Genomic DNA, 18,229 nt, shown 5'->3' on the forward strand with positions numbered 1-18,229 from the left:
TTATCTCTAAATCGCATTCCAGAGATTGGACCTACGACCACATCCTCTTCAGTGAATTCATTCTCCATTTCCCAATCAACATCACATAACTCTAACTCATTTCCTAAAACCTGGTCCTCATCATCGTTAGCTTCTCCGTGATATTCTCCATCGGATTCTTCTTCATCATCATCATCATCTACGTGCACAACATTGTTGAAACTGTCGTGAGAATCAACATCGACCCATTCGTATTCATTCAACAAACTATCGTCCGATGTCATCCCTAAAGATTGTACAACTCGTCCCTAACTCGATCAAACCTATTATCTTGGTTGATATTCATGGTTGTTGTATTTGTGTTATGTTCATTTGGATTCATATTTTGTTGCACCGCCAAATTTTCTTAGTTGAATCCATTTTTAGAGAAGGAAAAAGTGTCCGTTGGTTTAGGGATTGGCAAGGAGGAAAGTGTCCGCTGGTTTAGGGTTTGGTAAGGAGGAAGTAAACAAAATCGTATACCGTATTTGATTTTAAGAAAGGAAGAAAATACAATAATTTGTTAAAAATTAAAAAAACGTATAATTTGTATAAAATACACATAAATAAAAATATAATATACAAGATTCTTCATCTCCTAATATTTAATTTTCGCATACTTCAAGACTTAAAATTTAATTGTATTTTGGAAAAAAAAATATAGGTTAATTAGTTAGAGGGTTATTTATATCTTTTCACTGATGTGATCAAAGTTGGGTCACACCAATATGGTCGTTTAGCATCTCCCAAATAAATCAACGTCATTATATTAGAAAACTTTGCAGCGGAAAAGAGAAGAAACTCTGGAAAAGTGAAAAAATTTAAAAACATCAATATCTTGAGATAGTTGGGAAACATCACCTTTTTTTTTCAATCTGCCATTTGTCACCTTATTGTTCTAGCAAGCACAATCATTCATTGACTTTTCCATAATTGCCCACTTTCTGTCACCGCCTTTTCATAATTGATTACTGCTTCCTCTATTCCACAATAAGATCATTTTATCATTAGCATAGTCATTAAAAGAATAGGAACTTCTAGAGAAAAAAATTATATTTACTAAATTAATATTAATTAATTATTATATTGACATATTAGAATATGTAAATAAAGATAAATTTTTTAAAAAATAAAATTAATTCCTTTTTAATTATGTAAATAGATACTTATAGCCCGTTTGGTCAAGCTGCAAAAATTAGCTTATTTTGAGAAGTGTTTTTTTTCAAAAGTGTTTTTCTCAAAAGTAATTTTGGTGAGAAGCAGTTTGTGTTTGACTAATTAGTTTGAAAAGTACTTCTGAGCAGCAATTAGTGTTTGGCCAAATTTTAAAATACTGCTTCTAAGTGTATTTTTCTCAAAAGTATTTCTCAAAAAAGTACTTTTGGAGAGAAGTTACTTTTTCTGCTTCTCCAAAACTGCTTCTGCTTCTCCTCAAAAACATGTTTTTTCCTTCCAAAAATTTGCCCAAACACATCAATTTTTTATTAAAAGTATTTTTGGCCGAAAGAAAAAGCATTTTTGATCAAAAATAAGCTTGACGCTATTATTTTGGATAGCAGGAAGTACTTTTTAAAACTCTGTCTATACGTTCAATTTTTTTTGGTGCAAAGTCGACATGGAATGATAAAAATTATAATCTCCAATTTTCACACGCAAAGCTCGTTTTCTTAACATTAATCAAAACATAACATCGGAACCCAGCTTTATTAAATATCGCACCTATCGAACCAGGTGTCCTCACTCCTCTTAACTCCATCTACTAGTCTCAACATTTGTGATTGTCTCTAAAATCCCCCAAGATTCTATAAAAAAGGAATACTCCATTTTCCTCTCTCATGGCGACTCTCATCTTCTTCTTTTTCATCAGTTTTATAGCTCCCCTTTCTTCTTCCCTTGAACACCATTCCCACTTCACCAAACACGGTCTTCGGCAGAATAACACTTCACAGCAATACTTAGAAATCACTCGTCCCTTGCCATTCACTGACCTCACTCCTTCTTGCACTTTTCACACCCTCAGCCATGACTTCGGCAATACAATGGGTCTTCCGCCGGTCTCCGTCGCTTACTTTCCTCCGTCCAATTGCTCTTGGACTCATGTGGCTCTTCAGTTCAATGCTTCTTCCAATGGTTTCCAATCCGACCGTATCGCCGCCGTGTGGCTTGACGGCACCGAGCTCCTCCGTACCAGCACCCCGCAGTCTACTGGAAACGGCGTTTTCTGGAATGTTACTAAAGACGTTACCAGGTACTCCTCCATCCTAGTCAACGCGAATAGTTCTCTCTCTGTCATGCTTGAAAATCTGGTCAACGACATTTATACAGGTGTATATCATGTCAATATTAGTTTCTTGTACTATGACGTTCAGAACATGAATGTTCCATCATCAAGTAGTAGTACTAATCGGAAAGTGAAGCTGGAAAATGATGTGTTTGTGGATAATCCGATAATAACGGGAGTGAACAATTTGACAAGTGAGTACGACAAAGACAAGCCAGCTGATTTGATAATACCAATAATATCAGGAAATGGGAGTGAAGGATTTTGGTTCCGAATTCTAAACGAATCGGAGTTGCATGGACAGAGAGTTATTATTCCGAGTAACACATACAAAGCTGTGCTTGAAATATACGTTTCATCTCACGGGTATGATGAGTTTTGGTACTCAAATCCTCCTGATTCGTACATAGAGATGAATAATTTGACTACTAGGAGAGGCAACGGAGCGTATAGGGAAGTTTTATTGAACATAGATGAGAATTTGGTAGGATCCGTGGTTCCTTTCCCTGTGATTTTCGCAGGTGGAATTAATCCTCTGTATTGGGATCCAATTGTTTCAATAGGGGCATTTGATCTTCCTTCTTTCGACATTGACTTAACACCATTTTTGGGGCTTTTACTTGATGGCCAATCCCATTTTCTAGGGCTTGGAGTTGCGGATAGCATTCCCTTTTGGCTAGTGGATGCGAATTTGCACCTTTGGTTGGATATCAATTGCGCATTGCCATGTGAAGTGCAGGCTAAATCTCTTGATTCGAGTACTCCCAAGTTCAAAATTGAGCGATCTTCGAGCTTTGTAGGACTGGATGGTTCATTTGAGGTTGAGATGAAGAGGAAGAGCAAGTTTTCTTCTTGGGTGAAGTCAACAGCAGGCAGTTTGACTATTAAAGTTTCGCGAGAACTGAAGTTCAAGAACAAAATAAAGCTTTATCAGAACGGAACTGAAAAGAAGATTAAGCAAAAGGTAAAAGAAGAGATTGAAGTTAGAGTATTGTCAGAGAGTGGTAGCACGATATCTAAGACCAAAGTAAAGAGGAAATATCCGCTTACTATAACAAGGAAGACTTTGCCATCACGAGAGGATGGTACGAGGTTGATGCTTTCTAATTTGGACCATAAATGGAAGGAGAAGGAGAAATCGAAAGGATATTCTTCAATCTCTTTGACCAATAGGCAGCAATGCAACGCGTGGATGGTTGTTCAAGATCACAATGTTTTATACGACGGAGCAACCACTCAACAGAGTTATTCTTATGAGGGTGAAGCTGGTTGCTATTCTCGAGTCATTTCAGCTGTCAATGGCAAGCTTATGAATGACATTGCAAACAGTCTTTGTGCAGCTCCGTTGACGTTTGGTTCAGTTTCTGCTTTGTGGCACCAATATGGTTGAAGAATCCTTTCTTACTCTCGGAGCATTGCTGCGGATCGGGGATTTGAAATTTACGAGTTTCAACAGCAATATAAAGTAAATATACAATAAGTAATTGAGTATAGCAATTGAATATTTATGGATATTTAATAAAAATTTTAATACATATATAGGATATGTGTAAAAGCTAATGAATTGACGGGAACCCAGGCGTACTAACTTGGATCCACCGCTGATGATTGCATTGCGTTTGTAGCATTAGAGTAGACTTTGATTCCCTACTTCTTGTCTAAATAGTTTGCCTGTATGATTTAATATATTGTTTATTTGGTGAAAGGTTTAGGCGCCAATTAGCATGAGAAGTGTCAAAAAATGAACATTATTTGATGATTTGCTTGATATAATAATTTTTCTTGTCTCTGTGTTTGATATGAACCTGAGAATTGAGTGTGAGCGTTACTGTGTTAAAACAAAAATCAGAAAACAAAACTGTTAGAAGAATAAAGAAATTTAGAAAACAATAAAGAATCAGAAATATTCTGAGTCCACAATTTTCTTGTGCGTCCTTAAGGAATTTTAACCCCCTCACGTTGTCAAGGTAATGGATTAAATCCTCCCAGGATAAAACGGAATAAACCTTCCTGGAACAGTGGCAATACAAACTGCAGGATACCAACAAACTCAAAGAACGGAGCAAAATCACACTTACGAATTTGAGAGAGAGAAACTGCGAATTAGGATGCAGTGTATTCAGAAAGAAAGAAGTTCTGGAGTATTTTTCGTGTGTAGAAAATGGAGCCTTGCCTCAGAATTTATAGGCAATTATCAGAAGAGGTGTCTGGAAAAAGTGCCTTTTCAGAAGAATACGCTGCCTGCCGCGGTTCTACTGTGACCGCGGCATAACCGCGGTCAAATAGGCTCTCTGAATCTGCCTGCCGCGGTTCCACCGCGACCGCGGCAGAACCACGGTCAGATAGGCTCTCTGAATCTTCAGCAAGATTCTGGCATATTTTCAGCAGTGACTTGGCATTTAATTAATTATTAAATAATTAAATAAATTTTGTCCAAAAAATAATCTTATCGATCATTTGCCGAAGCCGAGCGAGCGACGACGACGACGCGAGGGTTCATTCTCTTCAACTCCTTTTAAGAGCTTTAAGAAGTGATTCTATATATAAGCACACAAATGTGGTTGTCCCTCACCAATGAGGGACAAAGTGCAAGACAAAAATTCACTTCTTTAAATTTTTCATTTTCCCCCATTTTATTTCCCTCCGTTTCCAATTCACACTTCTTCTACTTTAAAGCCCAATGGTTTAAAGTCCAACATTGAGTCTTTGCCTCTTTTGGAATGTAAAGAGGAATACCTAAGGAGGATTTCTTCTCTTGCAATTTTGTTATCATAATATGCTCCCCAGACAACTCCGTGAAAATTTTCCGGTTTTACTTGAGGACTTCTCTGCGTATCAGGATAACACCAAAAAAGGAGGATTGATCCCATTACATCAATAAATCAATTGGTACATATAGATAAGTACTTCTTTTTTCTTGGAAATTGTCTCGAAAAATTTGGAATTTCTTAGAATTTTTGCGAACTTAGCAAATAAATGGAGTATATATAGCGGAAGAAAAAGATTTATAAAGACGGTCTAATTAATTGGGATCATGTTGGTATGTCTACTTCACGTTTGCTATCACTAGGAGTCATTTAATCCTCATTAGAATTTTATATATATATATATATATATATATATAGAAAAAGTAGAATATTTTTAGGGTTAAAAAACTAACCTTTTTCTTAAATTAAAAAATAGCTTATGTTATACGCACAATAACTTTTTACATTATTTAATGTAAAGTTTAACCTTTATACTATGATAATGCAAGAGTTTAAGTTTGAGGACATTGTAGAGATATTTTACAATTATGTCACTTATAAGGTAATTAAAGATAAATTTCTATGATAAGCATTAATTAGTAACCTGGTAAAAATGGTAACTAACTTGCTATCACAAGTTACACTTCATTAAATTTTATATTATCTTATATATAACTTAAATTCAAGGATAAATACAAGTTACCATTAATAAAAAGTTGAATTAGTACCTAAAACATAAGGCAAGCTACATGTCACAATAGGTTAATTAAAATATACTTATGACATATTATGGTAACAAAAAGTGCATGGATGAGAAACCTAAAGTGCATGATTTTATTGATGACAACAATTAGATGTATATAAACGAGAGAAATAAGAAAAAAGAAATCAGAATTTGTCAGTATTTTAAGGATTGGAAATGTAATTTTCCCTTAAAACAAATTAATTAGCCTATAAATTTCAATTAAGGAGGTCACTGTCAGCTGTCCAGAACTTAATGACTATATACTTGTTTTTTTCCCCTCCTCTTTCTAGGGTAGAGGCTAGCTAGTGGAGTGGTTATCCATCGTCAGCACCGCTGCATAGAAAAAGGATATAATTCTATTTTAGAAAAACTTTGTAGTTATGAAAATAGAGTAACAGATAAGAAAATTAAGAGCCCGTTTGGCCATGAATTTTTTTTACTTCTTTTCGAAAATATTTCACTTTTTTCGAAATTAGTGTTTTGACATAAAATTTTTGTTTTTCACTTGAATATGAATTTTGGAATTTTTCGAAAAGTTGAAAAACTCCAAAAAACTGTTTTCCAAAATTTTCACTCAGATCACCCACAAAAATTTAAATATAACCCAAAATTATATTCATGTTCAAATACAACTTTAATTCTCAAATACTATTTTTTGTTTGTTTTTTTTTTTTTTTTTTTTTTTTTTTTTTTTTTTTTTACAATTCTTATGTCCAAACGCCCGCTTAGAGTAGATTTGACACCTTTTGCAGTATCCTATTATGTTAAATCTTTTCCGTGTGTATTGTGTAGCATTTGAGTAGATTTAATTTGATACTAACATATGTAGCTGAAGTTCGACTAGTCAATTAATTATTTATAATGTTAGTGATATAACTGCTAAAAAACTGATGTTGAGCACTCCCAAAACTGATGTTTGAGTATTTTGTGAAGAAGTATTCTACCATGATTTCAATATAAGGTTTGCTTCACTGATGTTTCATCGACTCGTTATGATAAATTTTTTTGCTAAAAGATGCACTTTTGATTGACATTTTTTGTAATGACGAAGAAAGCGACGAAGAGAGCGCTTCTCTAAAGATTAGGGCATGGAGTTTATCAACCAATGCATGGCTGTTATTAGGGGCGGTATAGTTTGGACAAACCCGAAATCAAAATTAAAATTTAATTTCTTTTGGATTTCGGATTATGGATTATATTTTGAATTTAATTTTTAAAATATTTAGATTTCGATTGTATATTAGATTCGGTACTTTGGATTTTTAGATATCCAAAAATTTTAAAAATTTATACTTTATATTTGATGCTATCCATTAAACATTAGTCCATTATCTCATATGTCAGTGTCCAATACATTACCCATTGGACATTATTAGCTTATTTCTTTTTAGATATGGTTGTCACGACCCAAATTTCCCTTCGTAAGATGTCGTGACGGCGCCTAGTCTCTAAGATTAGGTAAGCCTAACAAATGCGGAAAAGAAACTGAAATAATGACTAAAATCTCAACATCAACAGATAAATATATAATTGTAAACTGCCGCTCGGCATGTATAAGTAAAATCTACAATTCATAATATAAAACACTCCCAAAACCCGGTAGTTACAAGCCACAAACTCTAAGGAAGTACTAAATATCTCTATACATCAGATTCTAGGAAAATAACGAAAAGACAACATAATAAGGATAGAGGGGGACTCTGAGATCTGCGGACGCTGGCAGAAATACCTTGAGTCTCTAAGAAGCAGCCCAATGCTCTACTATCGAGACTGATAAGATGTACCTGGGTCTGCACAAAAACATGTGCAGAAGAATAGTATGAGTACACCATAACGGTACCCCGTAAGTGCCAAGCCTACCTCGGTAGAGTTGGGACGAGACCAGGTCAGGGCCTTACTTGGATATAAGAAATATGGTAGAAGGTGAAATGATAAAAATGAATGGCAGGTAAATGAAATAATAAAAATGTACGAAAAGGCAACAACATAGGAAAAACAGGAAGATAATTACAACACGTAAGGAAAAGAACATCTTACAAGCTAAGGAACAACAATAACAACAAACAACATAGCAAGAAAAGGAAATCAATAGGGGCGATCCCGAGGTATCGCCTCGTAGTTCCAAAAGTAAATATCTCATAACGGCACGACAGAAACCTCGTGCAAATAACAACAACCGCACGACAAAAACCTCATGCCGATAACACTCCGCACGGAAGAAACCTGGTGTCAACAACACTCCGCATGGAAGAAACCTCGTACCAATAACACTCCACCCGGAAAAAACCTCGTGCCAATAACATTCCGCACGAAAGAAACCTCGTGCCATAACCAAACAGTCAACTCAACAAGAATCACGAAAGTCAACACGTAGTAAATGAAACAATAATATTACAAGCAAGGAAATCCTACAGTTAAGGAATGAACACGAAAATCAAGAAAAACAGGTAATTCAGCTAAGCATGTCGTACAAATAGCAATTAAGAGATGAGACACGTAAACATGTGAGCTTAGGCTAATCATGATGCCTACACGTGTTAGAATAACTCAATTAAGGCATAGATAGGAAGCTAATTAGCAAAGATCGAAATTTCAATATTTATCCTGTGTATGCACTCGTCACCTCGCGTTTATTCAATAGTACCAAATCCTAAGGGGATTTTCCCCACACAAGGTTAGACAAGTCACTTACCTCAAACCAAGCTCAATCAGTAAGTAAGAATGTCTTTCCCTCGACTTTCCGACTCAGAATGGCCCAAATCTAGCCAAAAGCAATTTCATACTATAAATATAATTATAAGAAACTAATCTGAATAATAAATTCATGACATTAACAAGAAATTGGAAAATCGCCCCAAAAAGTTAACTCGGGCTCACGTCTCGAAATCGGGTAAAAGTCACAAAATTCGAATACTCGCTCAACCACGAGTCCGCCCATATCAAAATTACTCAAATCCGATATCAAAATCTCGACTAAAACCTTAAAATTTGGCCTAAAAACTTTTCTCAATTTTTCTCAAATTTTCACCCCAAATCACTAATTAAATGATGAAATCAAAGGTATAATCATGGAAATTAACCAAAACTAGGTAAGAATAACTTACTCCAAACACCCACGTGAAAATCTCTCTAAGAATTGCCTCCCACCGAGCTCCTAAATCGATTTTTTTGTGTTATGAACTCAAACCCTCGTTTTTGAACATTTAAATCTGCCCAGGTGTTTCCTTCTTTGCGAATGCGGAAGCTTCCTCGCGTTCGCAAAGCACAAAAATGCTACTGCCCAAAAACCTCTTACGCGAACGCGATGATCATTGACCACAGGCCTTCGCAAACGTGGAGCCTCTCACGTGAACGCGTAGGCCAAGCGTGAGGTACACCCCTCTACGACTTTTCTTCGCGAACGCATGGGTTCATACACGAATGCGAAGAGCATTCCTCACCTGCCACCCAGAACTCCTTCACGAACGCACTAAAGGAAACTAGCATCAGAAGCGTCAGTGATTTTCAGTAATTCAATAAGTCCTGAAATGTTCCGAACATGACTCAAATCACACCCGAGGCCCCTCGGACCTCAACCAAATATATCAACAAGTCCTAAAATATCATACGAACTTAGTCGAGCCTTCAAATTACATCAAACAACGCTAAAACTACGAATCGTGCATTGATTCAAGCCTAATGAACTAAGGAAATTCCAACTTCTACAAACGATACCGAAACCTATCAAATCACGTCCAATTGACCTCAAATTTCGCACACAAGTCACATTTTACATTACGGACCTACTCCAACTTCTGGAATCGGAATTCGACCCCGATATCAAAAAGCCCACCCCCAATCAAACTTCCCAAAAACCTTTCAATTTTCCAACTTTCACCAATTAACGCCGAAATGACCTACGAGCCACCAAATCAATATTCGGACGCGCTCCCAAGACCAAAATTACCATATGGAGGTATTGGAACCGATGAAACTCCATTGGAGTCGTCTTCACAAAAGTCAGACTACGGTCAATTCTTACAACTCAAACTTCAAACTTAGGGACTATGTGTCCCATTCCACTCCGAAACTCACCCGAATCCGATACCAAGCATCCCGGCAAGTCAAGTAAGCATAAAATGAAGCAGGGGGGAAATCAATAGGGGATTAGGGCTAATACTCTTAAAACAACCGGTCAGGTCGTTACATCATCCCCCTCTTAAAACAACTGTTTGTCCTCGAACGAGTATAGAGACATATCTGAAATAGTAAAAAGATGAGGATAACGGTTGCGCATATCATGCTCGGTCTCCCAAGTCGCCTCCTCGAATGGATGACCCCTCCACTGAACCTTCACTAAAGCGATGCTCTTCGACCTCAACTTTCGAATCTGCCTGCCCAAAATAGCCACCGGCTCCTCAACATAAGATAGATCCTTGTCCAACTGACTGAGCTGAAGTCTAACACATAAGATGGATCGTCGTGATACTTTAGGAGCATAGAAACATGGAATACTAGATGAACTGCAGCTAGACTAGGTGGTAGTGCAAGTCTGTAATCCACCTCTCCAACCCTCTCAAGAATCTCAAAAGGCCCGATATACCTAGGGCTCAACTTGCCCTTCTTTCTGAACCTCATAACACCTTTCCTGGGCAAAACCCGGAGCAAGACCTGCTCCCCAACCATGAATACAACATCGCGAGCTTTCCGATCTATATAGCTCTTCTGTCTGGATTGGGTGTACGAAGTCAATCCTAAATCAATTTAACCTTTTCCAAAGCATCCTAAACCAAGTCTGTACCCAATAGCCTAGCCTCGCCCAGCTCGAACCAACCCATTGGAGACTGGCATCGCCTACCATACAAAGCCTCATACGGTGCCATCTGAATGTTTGACTAATAACTGTTGTTGCAGGAAAACTCCTCAAGTGACAAGAACTGATCCCAAGAACCCCCAAAATCCATCACACACGCCCGAAGCATATCCTCCAATATCTGAATAGTGTGCTCGGACTGTCCGTCCGTCTGAGGGTGAAATGCTGTACTCAACTCCACCCATGTGCCCAACTCATGCTGTACAGCTCTCCAGAACCACGATGTAAACTGTGTACCCCTATTAGAGATGGTAGATACCGATACGCCATGAAGCCTGACAATCTCGCAAATATAAACCTAAGCCAGCTCCTCTGAAGAATAAGTAGTTGCCACTACAATGAAATGAGCTAACTTGGTCAATTTATCCAGAATCACCCATACTGCATCGAACTTCCTCCGAATCTGTGGGAGCCCAACAACAAAATCCATAGTGATCCACTCCTATTTCCACTGGAATCTCTAACTTCTAAAGCAATCCACCCGGCCGATGATGCTCATACTTCACCTGCTGATAATTTAGGTACCGAGCTATATATTCCACTATGTCCTTCTTCATCCGTCTCCACTAATAGTACTGCCTCAAGTCTTGGTACATCTTCGCGGTGCCTGGATGAATGGAGTATCGCAAACTGTGAGCCTCCTGGAGAATCAACTTACGTAACCCATCTGCATTAGGTACACATAGCCTACCCTGCATCCTCAATGCACCGTCATCTCTAATAATAACGTCCTTAGCATCACCATGTTGAACCGTGTCCTTAAGGACAAGCAGATGGTGGTCATCATACTGACGCTCCCTGATACGATCATAAAGAGAAGAATAAGAAACCACACAAGCCAAAACTCAACTCGGCTCAAAAATATCCAATCTAATAAACTGGTTGGCCAAGGCCTGAACATCCAATGCCAATGGCATCTCTACTGCTTGTAGATATGCTAAGCTACCCAAACTCTCTGCCCTGTGACTCAAGTCACCGACTACCACATTGGCCTTCTCGGGATGGTACAGAATGGTGATATCATAATCCTTAAGCAACTTTAACCACCTTCGCTGACGCAAGTTAAGATCCTTATGTTTGAACAGATGTTGCAGACTCCGGTGATCAGTATAGATCTCATAAGGGACACCGTACAAATAGTGCCGCCAAATCTTCAAGGCATGAACAATAGCTGCTAACTCAAGGTCGTGGACATGATAGTTCTTTTCATGTACCTTCAGCTGTCTAAACGCGTAGGCAATCACCCTACCGTCCTGTATCAACACCGCGCCGAGACCAATACGTGATGCATCGCAATACACAGTATAAAACCCCAAATCTGTAGGTAATACTAATACTAGGGCTGTAGTTAAAGCAGTCTTGAGCTTTTGGAAGCTCTCCTCGCATTCCTCTATCCACCTGAACGGAGCACCCTTCAGGGTCAACCTGGTCATAGGTGCTACAATAGATGAGAAACCTTCTACGAATAGATGGTAATACCCCGCCAAACCAAGAAAACTCCGGATCTTCGTAGTTGAGACGATCTGGGCCAACTCTGCACTGCTTCAACCTTCTTTAGATCCACCTTGATCCCCTCACTGGACACTACATGACCAAAAAATACCACTGAATCTAGCCAGAATTCGCACTTTGAAAATTTTGCATATAACTTCTTTTCTCTCAAGGTTTGAAGCATAGTCCTCAGGTGCTGCTCATGATCCTCCCGACTCCGGTAGTATAGCAGAATGTCGTCAATAAACATAATCACGAATGAGTCAATATAGGGCTGGAATACACTATGCATCAAGTGCATGAATGCTGCTGGGGCGTTGGTCAGTCCAAATGACATCACAAGGAACTCGTAGTGACCATATCTAGTCCTGAAAGTAGTCTTCGGGATATCCGTCTCTTGAATCTTCAACTGATGATAGCCTGAACGCAAGTCAATCTTGGAAAACACTTTTCACCCTGTAACTAATCAAATAGGTCATCAATACGAGGCAATGGATACCTGTTCTTCACTGTAACCTTGTTCAATTGCGATAATCGATACATATGCGCATAGAGTCATCCTTTTTCTTCACAAACAAGACTGGAGTATCCCAACACGACACACTGGGCCGAATGAAGACCTTATTAAGAAACTCCTGCAACTGCTTATTTAACTCCTTCAACTCAGGCGGGGCCATACGATAAGGAGCAATAGAAATGGGCTGAGTGCCCGACAACAAATCAATACCAAAGTCAATATCCCTATCGGGCGGCATGCCTGGAAGATCTACTAGGAATACATCTAGATAATTTCTCACTATCGGAACTGACTCTATGGTAGGAGTATCAATACTGACATCTCTCACATAAGCTAGCTATGCATCACATCCCTTCTCAACCATCCGTTGAGCCTTTAGAAATGAAATAACTCTGCTAAAAGTATAATCTAAGGTACCTCTCCACTCTAACCGTGGTAATTCTAGCATAGCCAGCATTACAGTCTTAGCGTGACAATCAAGAATAGCATAATAGGATGACAACCGGTCCATGCCCAAAATAATATCAAAGTCTACCATACTGAGCAATAATAAATTGGCTCTAGTCTCAAAACCACTAAGAACAATCAAACATGACTGATACATACGGTCAATAAATATAGAATCTCCCATAGGTGTAGACACAAAGATAGGAGAAGCCAAAGAATCAAGGGATATACCTAAATACAGAGCAAAATAAGATGACAAATAGGAATAAGTGGAGCCTGGATCAAATAAGATGGATGCATCCCTATGACAGGCCGGAACAATACTTGTTGTAATGACAGAGTCGGATGCAACTGCCTCCACCCTAGTAGGAAGAGCATAATATCTGGCCTGACCTCCCCCTCTAGGGAGACCTCCACCTCGAGCTGGCTGAGCAGATGGAGTGGTAGCTGGTGTTATAACCATAGCTTGAGGACTCGGTGGAGCATATGGTACCTGAGTAGTCTGTGGAGGTGCACCCCTCCTAAATTTGGGGCAATCCCTCACTATATGGTGAGTGTTACCACACTCAAAACAAGCTCTCGAAGGACGTGGCTGTTGTGGATGGCTCGGGCCTGATCGACTGGACTGACTGCTGAAAGCACCCCGTACAGGAGGTGCACTAGAAAATGGCGGTGCATAATAGGGAGCTTGGGGCCTAGGAGTGTCCGGAATACCATTGGCGGTTGGAAGTGCTGAATGGACAGGGCGAATCACATAGCCCCTACCATGACGAGTTGTAGTTTGTGAACGAGTACCACTATATGTGATGGTCTCTCGAGACCTCTTGGCCTCTCTCTCCTCTCTCTCCCGACTCAGTATACCCTCCAACATCCTAGCAATCCCCGCAACCTGCTGTTATGCGATGTCCATCTCCAACTCTCAGGGCATACTAAGTTTGATGCTAGGGTTGAGCCCCTCGATAAATCGCCGGACCTGCTCTCTCATAGTAGCAACCAAGGCTGATCTATGTCTAGCCAAATAACTGAACCGGACCACATACTCCGACACGATCATAGAACCCTAGTGCAACTGCTCAAACTCTGTGCGCCATACATTTTTAAGACTTTGGGGAACATACTCACTCAAGAACATATCCGAGAATTGAGTCCAAGTGAGTGAAGTTGCCTCGGTCGGACTAGTCAACTCATATGCACGCCACCACTGATAAGTCGATCCCCTAAGATGGAACGTAGTGAAAGAAACCCCACTCGACTCCGCAACACCCATAGTACGGAGGATACGATGGCACTCCTCAAGAAAACCTTGGGCATCCTCTAACGCCAAGCCACTGAAAGTAGGAGGGTGATACTTCTTGTATCTCTCGAGCCTGAGCTCCTTCTCCTTAGAAACTGCTGCCCTAGCCTCGGGCCGAACTAGGGCTACCGGTTGCACTGGTATGGCCTTTGGAACCTGGTCGACCTGAAACCTCTGCTTTGGGGTACGAGCGGCGGAAGTTTGTACTCTTTCCCCATCCTGAGATATAGCAGGAGCAAGTGGGATCAACCCTGTGATAGGGTCTAAGCCTGCACTACTATTGGGTAGCGAGGATGGTCGATGCAGTTTTACCCGACTAGGTCGGGATCGAATCCACATGGAGTTAATTTGTTTGGAATTAGGTTTATATCTAAGTGTAGATGTGGGTTTTGCTCTTAATTGCACTTCCACAAATGGTTGGTTGTTTTCTACTTCTACTTCTATTCTATAACATGCAATATTTGAAGCTAAGTACAATGTTTTTGTTGTTTGTTTTTAAGGGTTTTTAAAGGGACTAGGGTAGTGACTACCACCTAGGTGGATATCTAATGAATAGCAAGAATCTAGGGCAATCATGTGACTAATTGGGGTTGTAATATAGCTATCACACACGGGTACTCACTCTATACCTCTCGATAGTTTCAGTGATTTTTTCCAATTTGGCTTTCTCAAGTCCAAATGGGTATTCATGCAATTCAAGTGACTTTAGCTCAAGTTGGGTATTACTATCTCTAGGTTTAACCCTTTAATTGGGGCTATCAATTTCTTGAGTTCACCCCAATTCCTTGTTAGCCTAGTTTTCCTAGACTTAGTCCCTCTTTCTCAAGTAGAAACTAAGTCATAAAGGCATAAATCAGTGTTTGCAACCACTAATTCAATAGTTCTAGCAAGAACTAGGCTAAAAATCACTAACCCATACACATTCAAGCCCGGAAATTCAAGACCCATCAAATACCCACACTAGGGTTAGGTCACAACCCTAGATATGGGTTTAGCTACTCATGAAAATAGCAGAAATCAAAGATAAATAGAAGAGAAAATCCATAATACTAAATTAAAAGATGAAAATCTAATGTTATAAGGTGAATCTTGTACGAAATTGCCCAAATAGGAAAACCTAGCCGTCTCACGTACTCAGCAAAAACATAACATAATCTAAAAATGTCAAAAAGATCTATTTATACTAAGCTAAAATTTTCGGACAAAAATGCCCCTGCGAAGGTTTCGTGGCCGCGTAATTTTGACCGCGGCCGCATAATTCTAATCGCGGTCCGTGCTTCTTCACATCTGGGTCTAGGTTGAACCTTGTTTAGGGGACCACATACTTTCCATCGCGTCCGCGTGAGAGACTTCCACGGTCGCGTAATTTAAAGACGGACCGCCCTTCTTACTTTTGCATCACTTGTGAACTCTCTGAATCTTGGAAACCGCGGTCTACGGAATTCCAATCGCGGTAGCGATGGTACTTTTGCGGCTGCCAGTTTCTGACGCGGTTCGCGGTCATATTTGTGGCCAAAAACAACCTCTTTGATTCTCCATTTTGCTGAATGCGTAATTATAATCGCGTCCGTCTTGATACTTTCATGGCCGCACTTTTCTGTCGCGTTCCGCATTCCACAGCTCCTGGCCCAGTCTTGGTCTTTGTTCAAGTTCTGAGTCCTTTATGAGTTGATCATGGCTACTTTGGCTCATTGTGAACAATCCTTGCAAACAAGCATATTACATTAGTTTCGGGAATACCTTCACGCATTTTAGGCTTAAAATGCAAGTAAAAGAGAGTAAATAATAGGTTAAAATCCCCACTTATCAACTCCCCCAAACTTAAGCATTTGCTTGTCCTCAAGAAAATAAGGTAGTTCCCACCTCCACTAAACAAAACAGAAGGATATTTTAGCTATCCTAATGTGAATCAATCATGCATCAATTGGGACTAACAATCATCGTCAACACAAATGAATTATCAACAACACAAAACCTTTTGAGTACCATAGTTCTATTGCGACACTAGAGCATCAAGAGTTGACTTAAGTTCACCAAGGAAGCTCACTCTATTACATAGGTCATTTTGGAACCCAAACTCTTTCTCCTCTTCTCTCTATAAGCAAATCTCACTTAAGAATTGTAGCACTCAAAACAAGGATTGCGAAGAAGTACACTCATCTCTCACAAGGGAATGTCACAAGTCCGGCTCTAAGTACCATAAGTTTGCCCCTTATGTGAATCACCACTAATGTAAGCTCACTCAACTCGAAATCATATAGGGCTTTCGCAAGAATGTAATGAAGGCTTTTGGATCAAGGTAGGATTTATCAACATATGAAGGTTTCATCTTTCCTTAAGCACTCCATTTCCTCATTTCAGCTCATACTTTCTTGACTCTTTGTGTCATTTTCTTCTTCCTTAGGGGAACTAGAGAGACACACTATCACTTTTTCTTGCTCATGATAACCATTTTTCTCATTTTCTAATCATTCCATGCCTTTGATCATTGAATCCCTTCACTTTTCTATCTTAATCACTTTCTTTTTGACATATTTCTTTTTTGGATTACCTTTCTTTTCTTTTGCCTTCCCTTTTTTTCATTTCTTTTTGTTCTTTGTACCTTTTATCACTTTCACATTCCTCGTCTCTTCCCCAAACTTATGCTTTTGCCACTTGATTATCACGAATGCCAAGGAAAGATCGGGTGCCAAGAGAGGGTCATCAGAGAACGGATAAAGACTTGTAACGTGGTTATTGAAAGAAAAAAGGGCTTTGGCTCAAAAGGGTTGACTAGGGATATCATACTAGTAGGCTACGGAAGCTTTCAAGTTTCAAATCGGATCAATTAGAGCCTACAATCATTTCTCAAGTCGAACTACACTTAGAATTTCGCCTAGACAAATATTCAGGACAAGTTCTAAACTTATTGGCACGGAACTTGGACTTGCAATTCAATACCTCACCTCACAAGCTGTTGGATTATTAAAGAGAACAGAGTCGAGAGCCCACAACAACCCTAGCTAAGATTGAGAATCACAAATGGCTCCAAGAAGCCACTCGATGATTGTTTAGTCAACACAAGAGTAGATCACAACTAGAACTATTCTTTGTATATCAACTTGTTTCTAACCATAAGGTCGAAGGTGAATGTGCTAGGCCCAAGTGAAGCCTGCCTGAGACACTTTTATTCATCACTACTACATATATAAGCAAAAAATAAAAATGAACTTAATCCCTTAAGAAGGTTGTCACGCCATCCATCGTCGAGAAGAGCCACCTGGTTCACACAACATTCACCTTTGGAATGAACCGTGGCGTTAAGAAAACCAAAGGCTTATTATTCACAAATGTAAAAAGAAGCTAACAACTTAAAAAGAAACTACTAAAGGAAATGAGAAGCTATGAAGTAAAATTACGAAGAGAAGTTATGAAGTAAACTACGGAAATGAAACTGAATATATACAAACTTGAAGTAAAACGAATATATACATAAATGAAAATGAATATATACATCAAATGGTAAAAATATATACATACCAAAAGTAAAAATAAAATAAAGAGAAGTAAAAATAAAGAAAAATAGTATCATAGTTATTACATGCCAATGTCATCAAATCATCACCAATCAAAATGAACCACCCCCCCCAAATAAAAGATAGCATTGTCCTCAATGCTAATATCAAAATAAGAACAGGGAACGGGTTAGAGAGTAAAGGAAACTCCCTATGTGGTATCTGTCTGCATCGGTCCAGGCACATGATTAGGGTCCTAGGACTGCATAGGATCAACAACTCCCTCTGAGTCCTCTAACTGGATCTCCAAATCTGACTGCGGGACCATGGGGTGGTGGAGCAT

The 18,229-nt window shown here is 39.1% G+C and overlaps 1 protein-coding gene across 1 annotated transcript; it reads left to right on the forward strand.

The window, feature by feature from the left end:
- The first annotated feature begins 1,747 nt into the window (after nucleotides 1-1,747).
- On the forward strand, nucleotides 1,748-4,004 carry LOC107786888 (peptide-N4-(N-acetyl-beta-glucosaminyl)asparagine amidase A-like). The gene has a single exon (XM_016608400.2). It carries the CDS (start codon nucleotides 1,854-1,856, stop codon nucleotides 3,687-3,689), a length of 1,836 nt encoding a protein of 611 aa, XP_016463886.2. The 5' UTR covers nucleotides 1,748-1,853; the 3' UTR covers nucleotides 3,690-4,004.
- Nucleotides 4,005-18,229: the final 14,225 nt, after the last annotated feature.

This window comes from Nicotiana tabacum, chromosome 6, assembly GCF_000715075.1.
Source record: "Nicotiana tabacum cultivar K326 chromosome 6, ASM71507v2, whole genome shotgun sequence".
Lineage (NCBI taxonomy): Eukaryota > Viridiplantae > Streptophyta > Magnoliopsida > Solanales > Solanaceae > Nicotiana > Nicotiana tabacum.

Bases quoted from the DNA above. Each gene is read 5' to 3' on its own strand.
- LOC107786888 (XM_016608400.2), top strand. From the start codon at position 1,854: ATGGCGACTCTCATCTTCTTCTTTTTCATCAGTTTTATAGCTCCCCTT.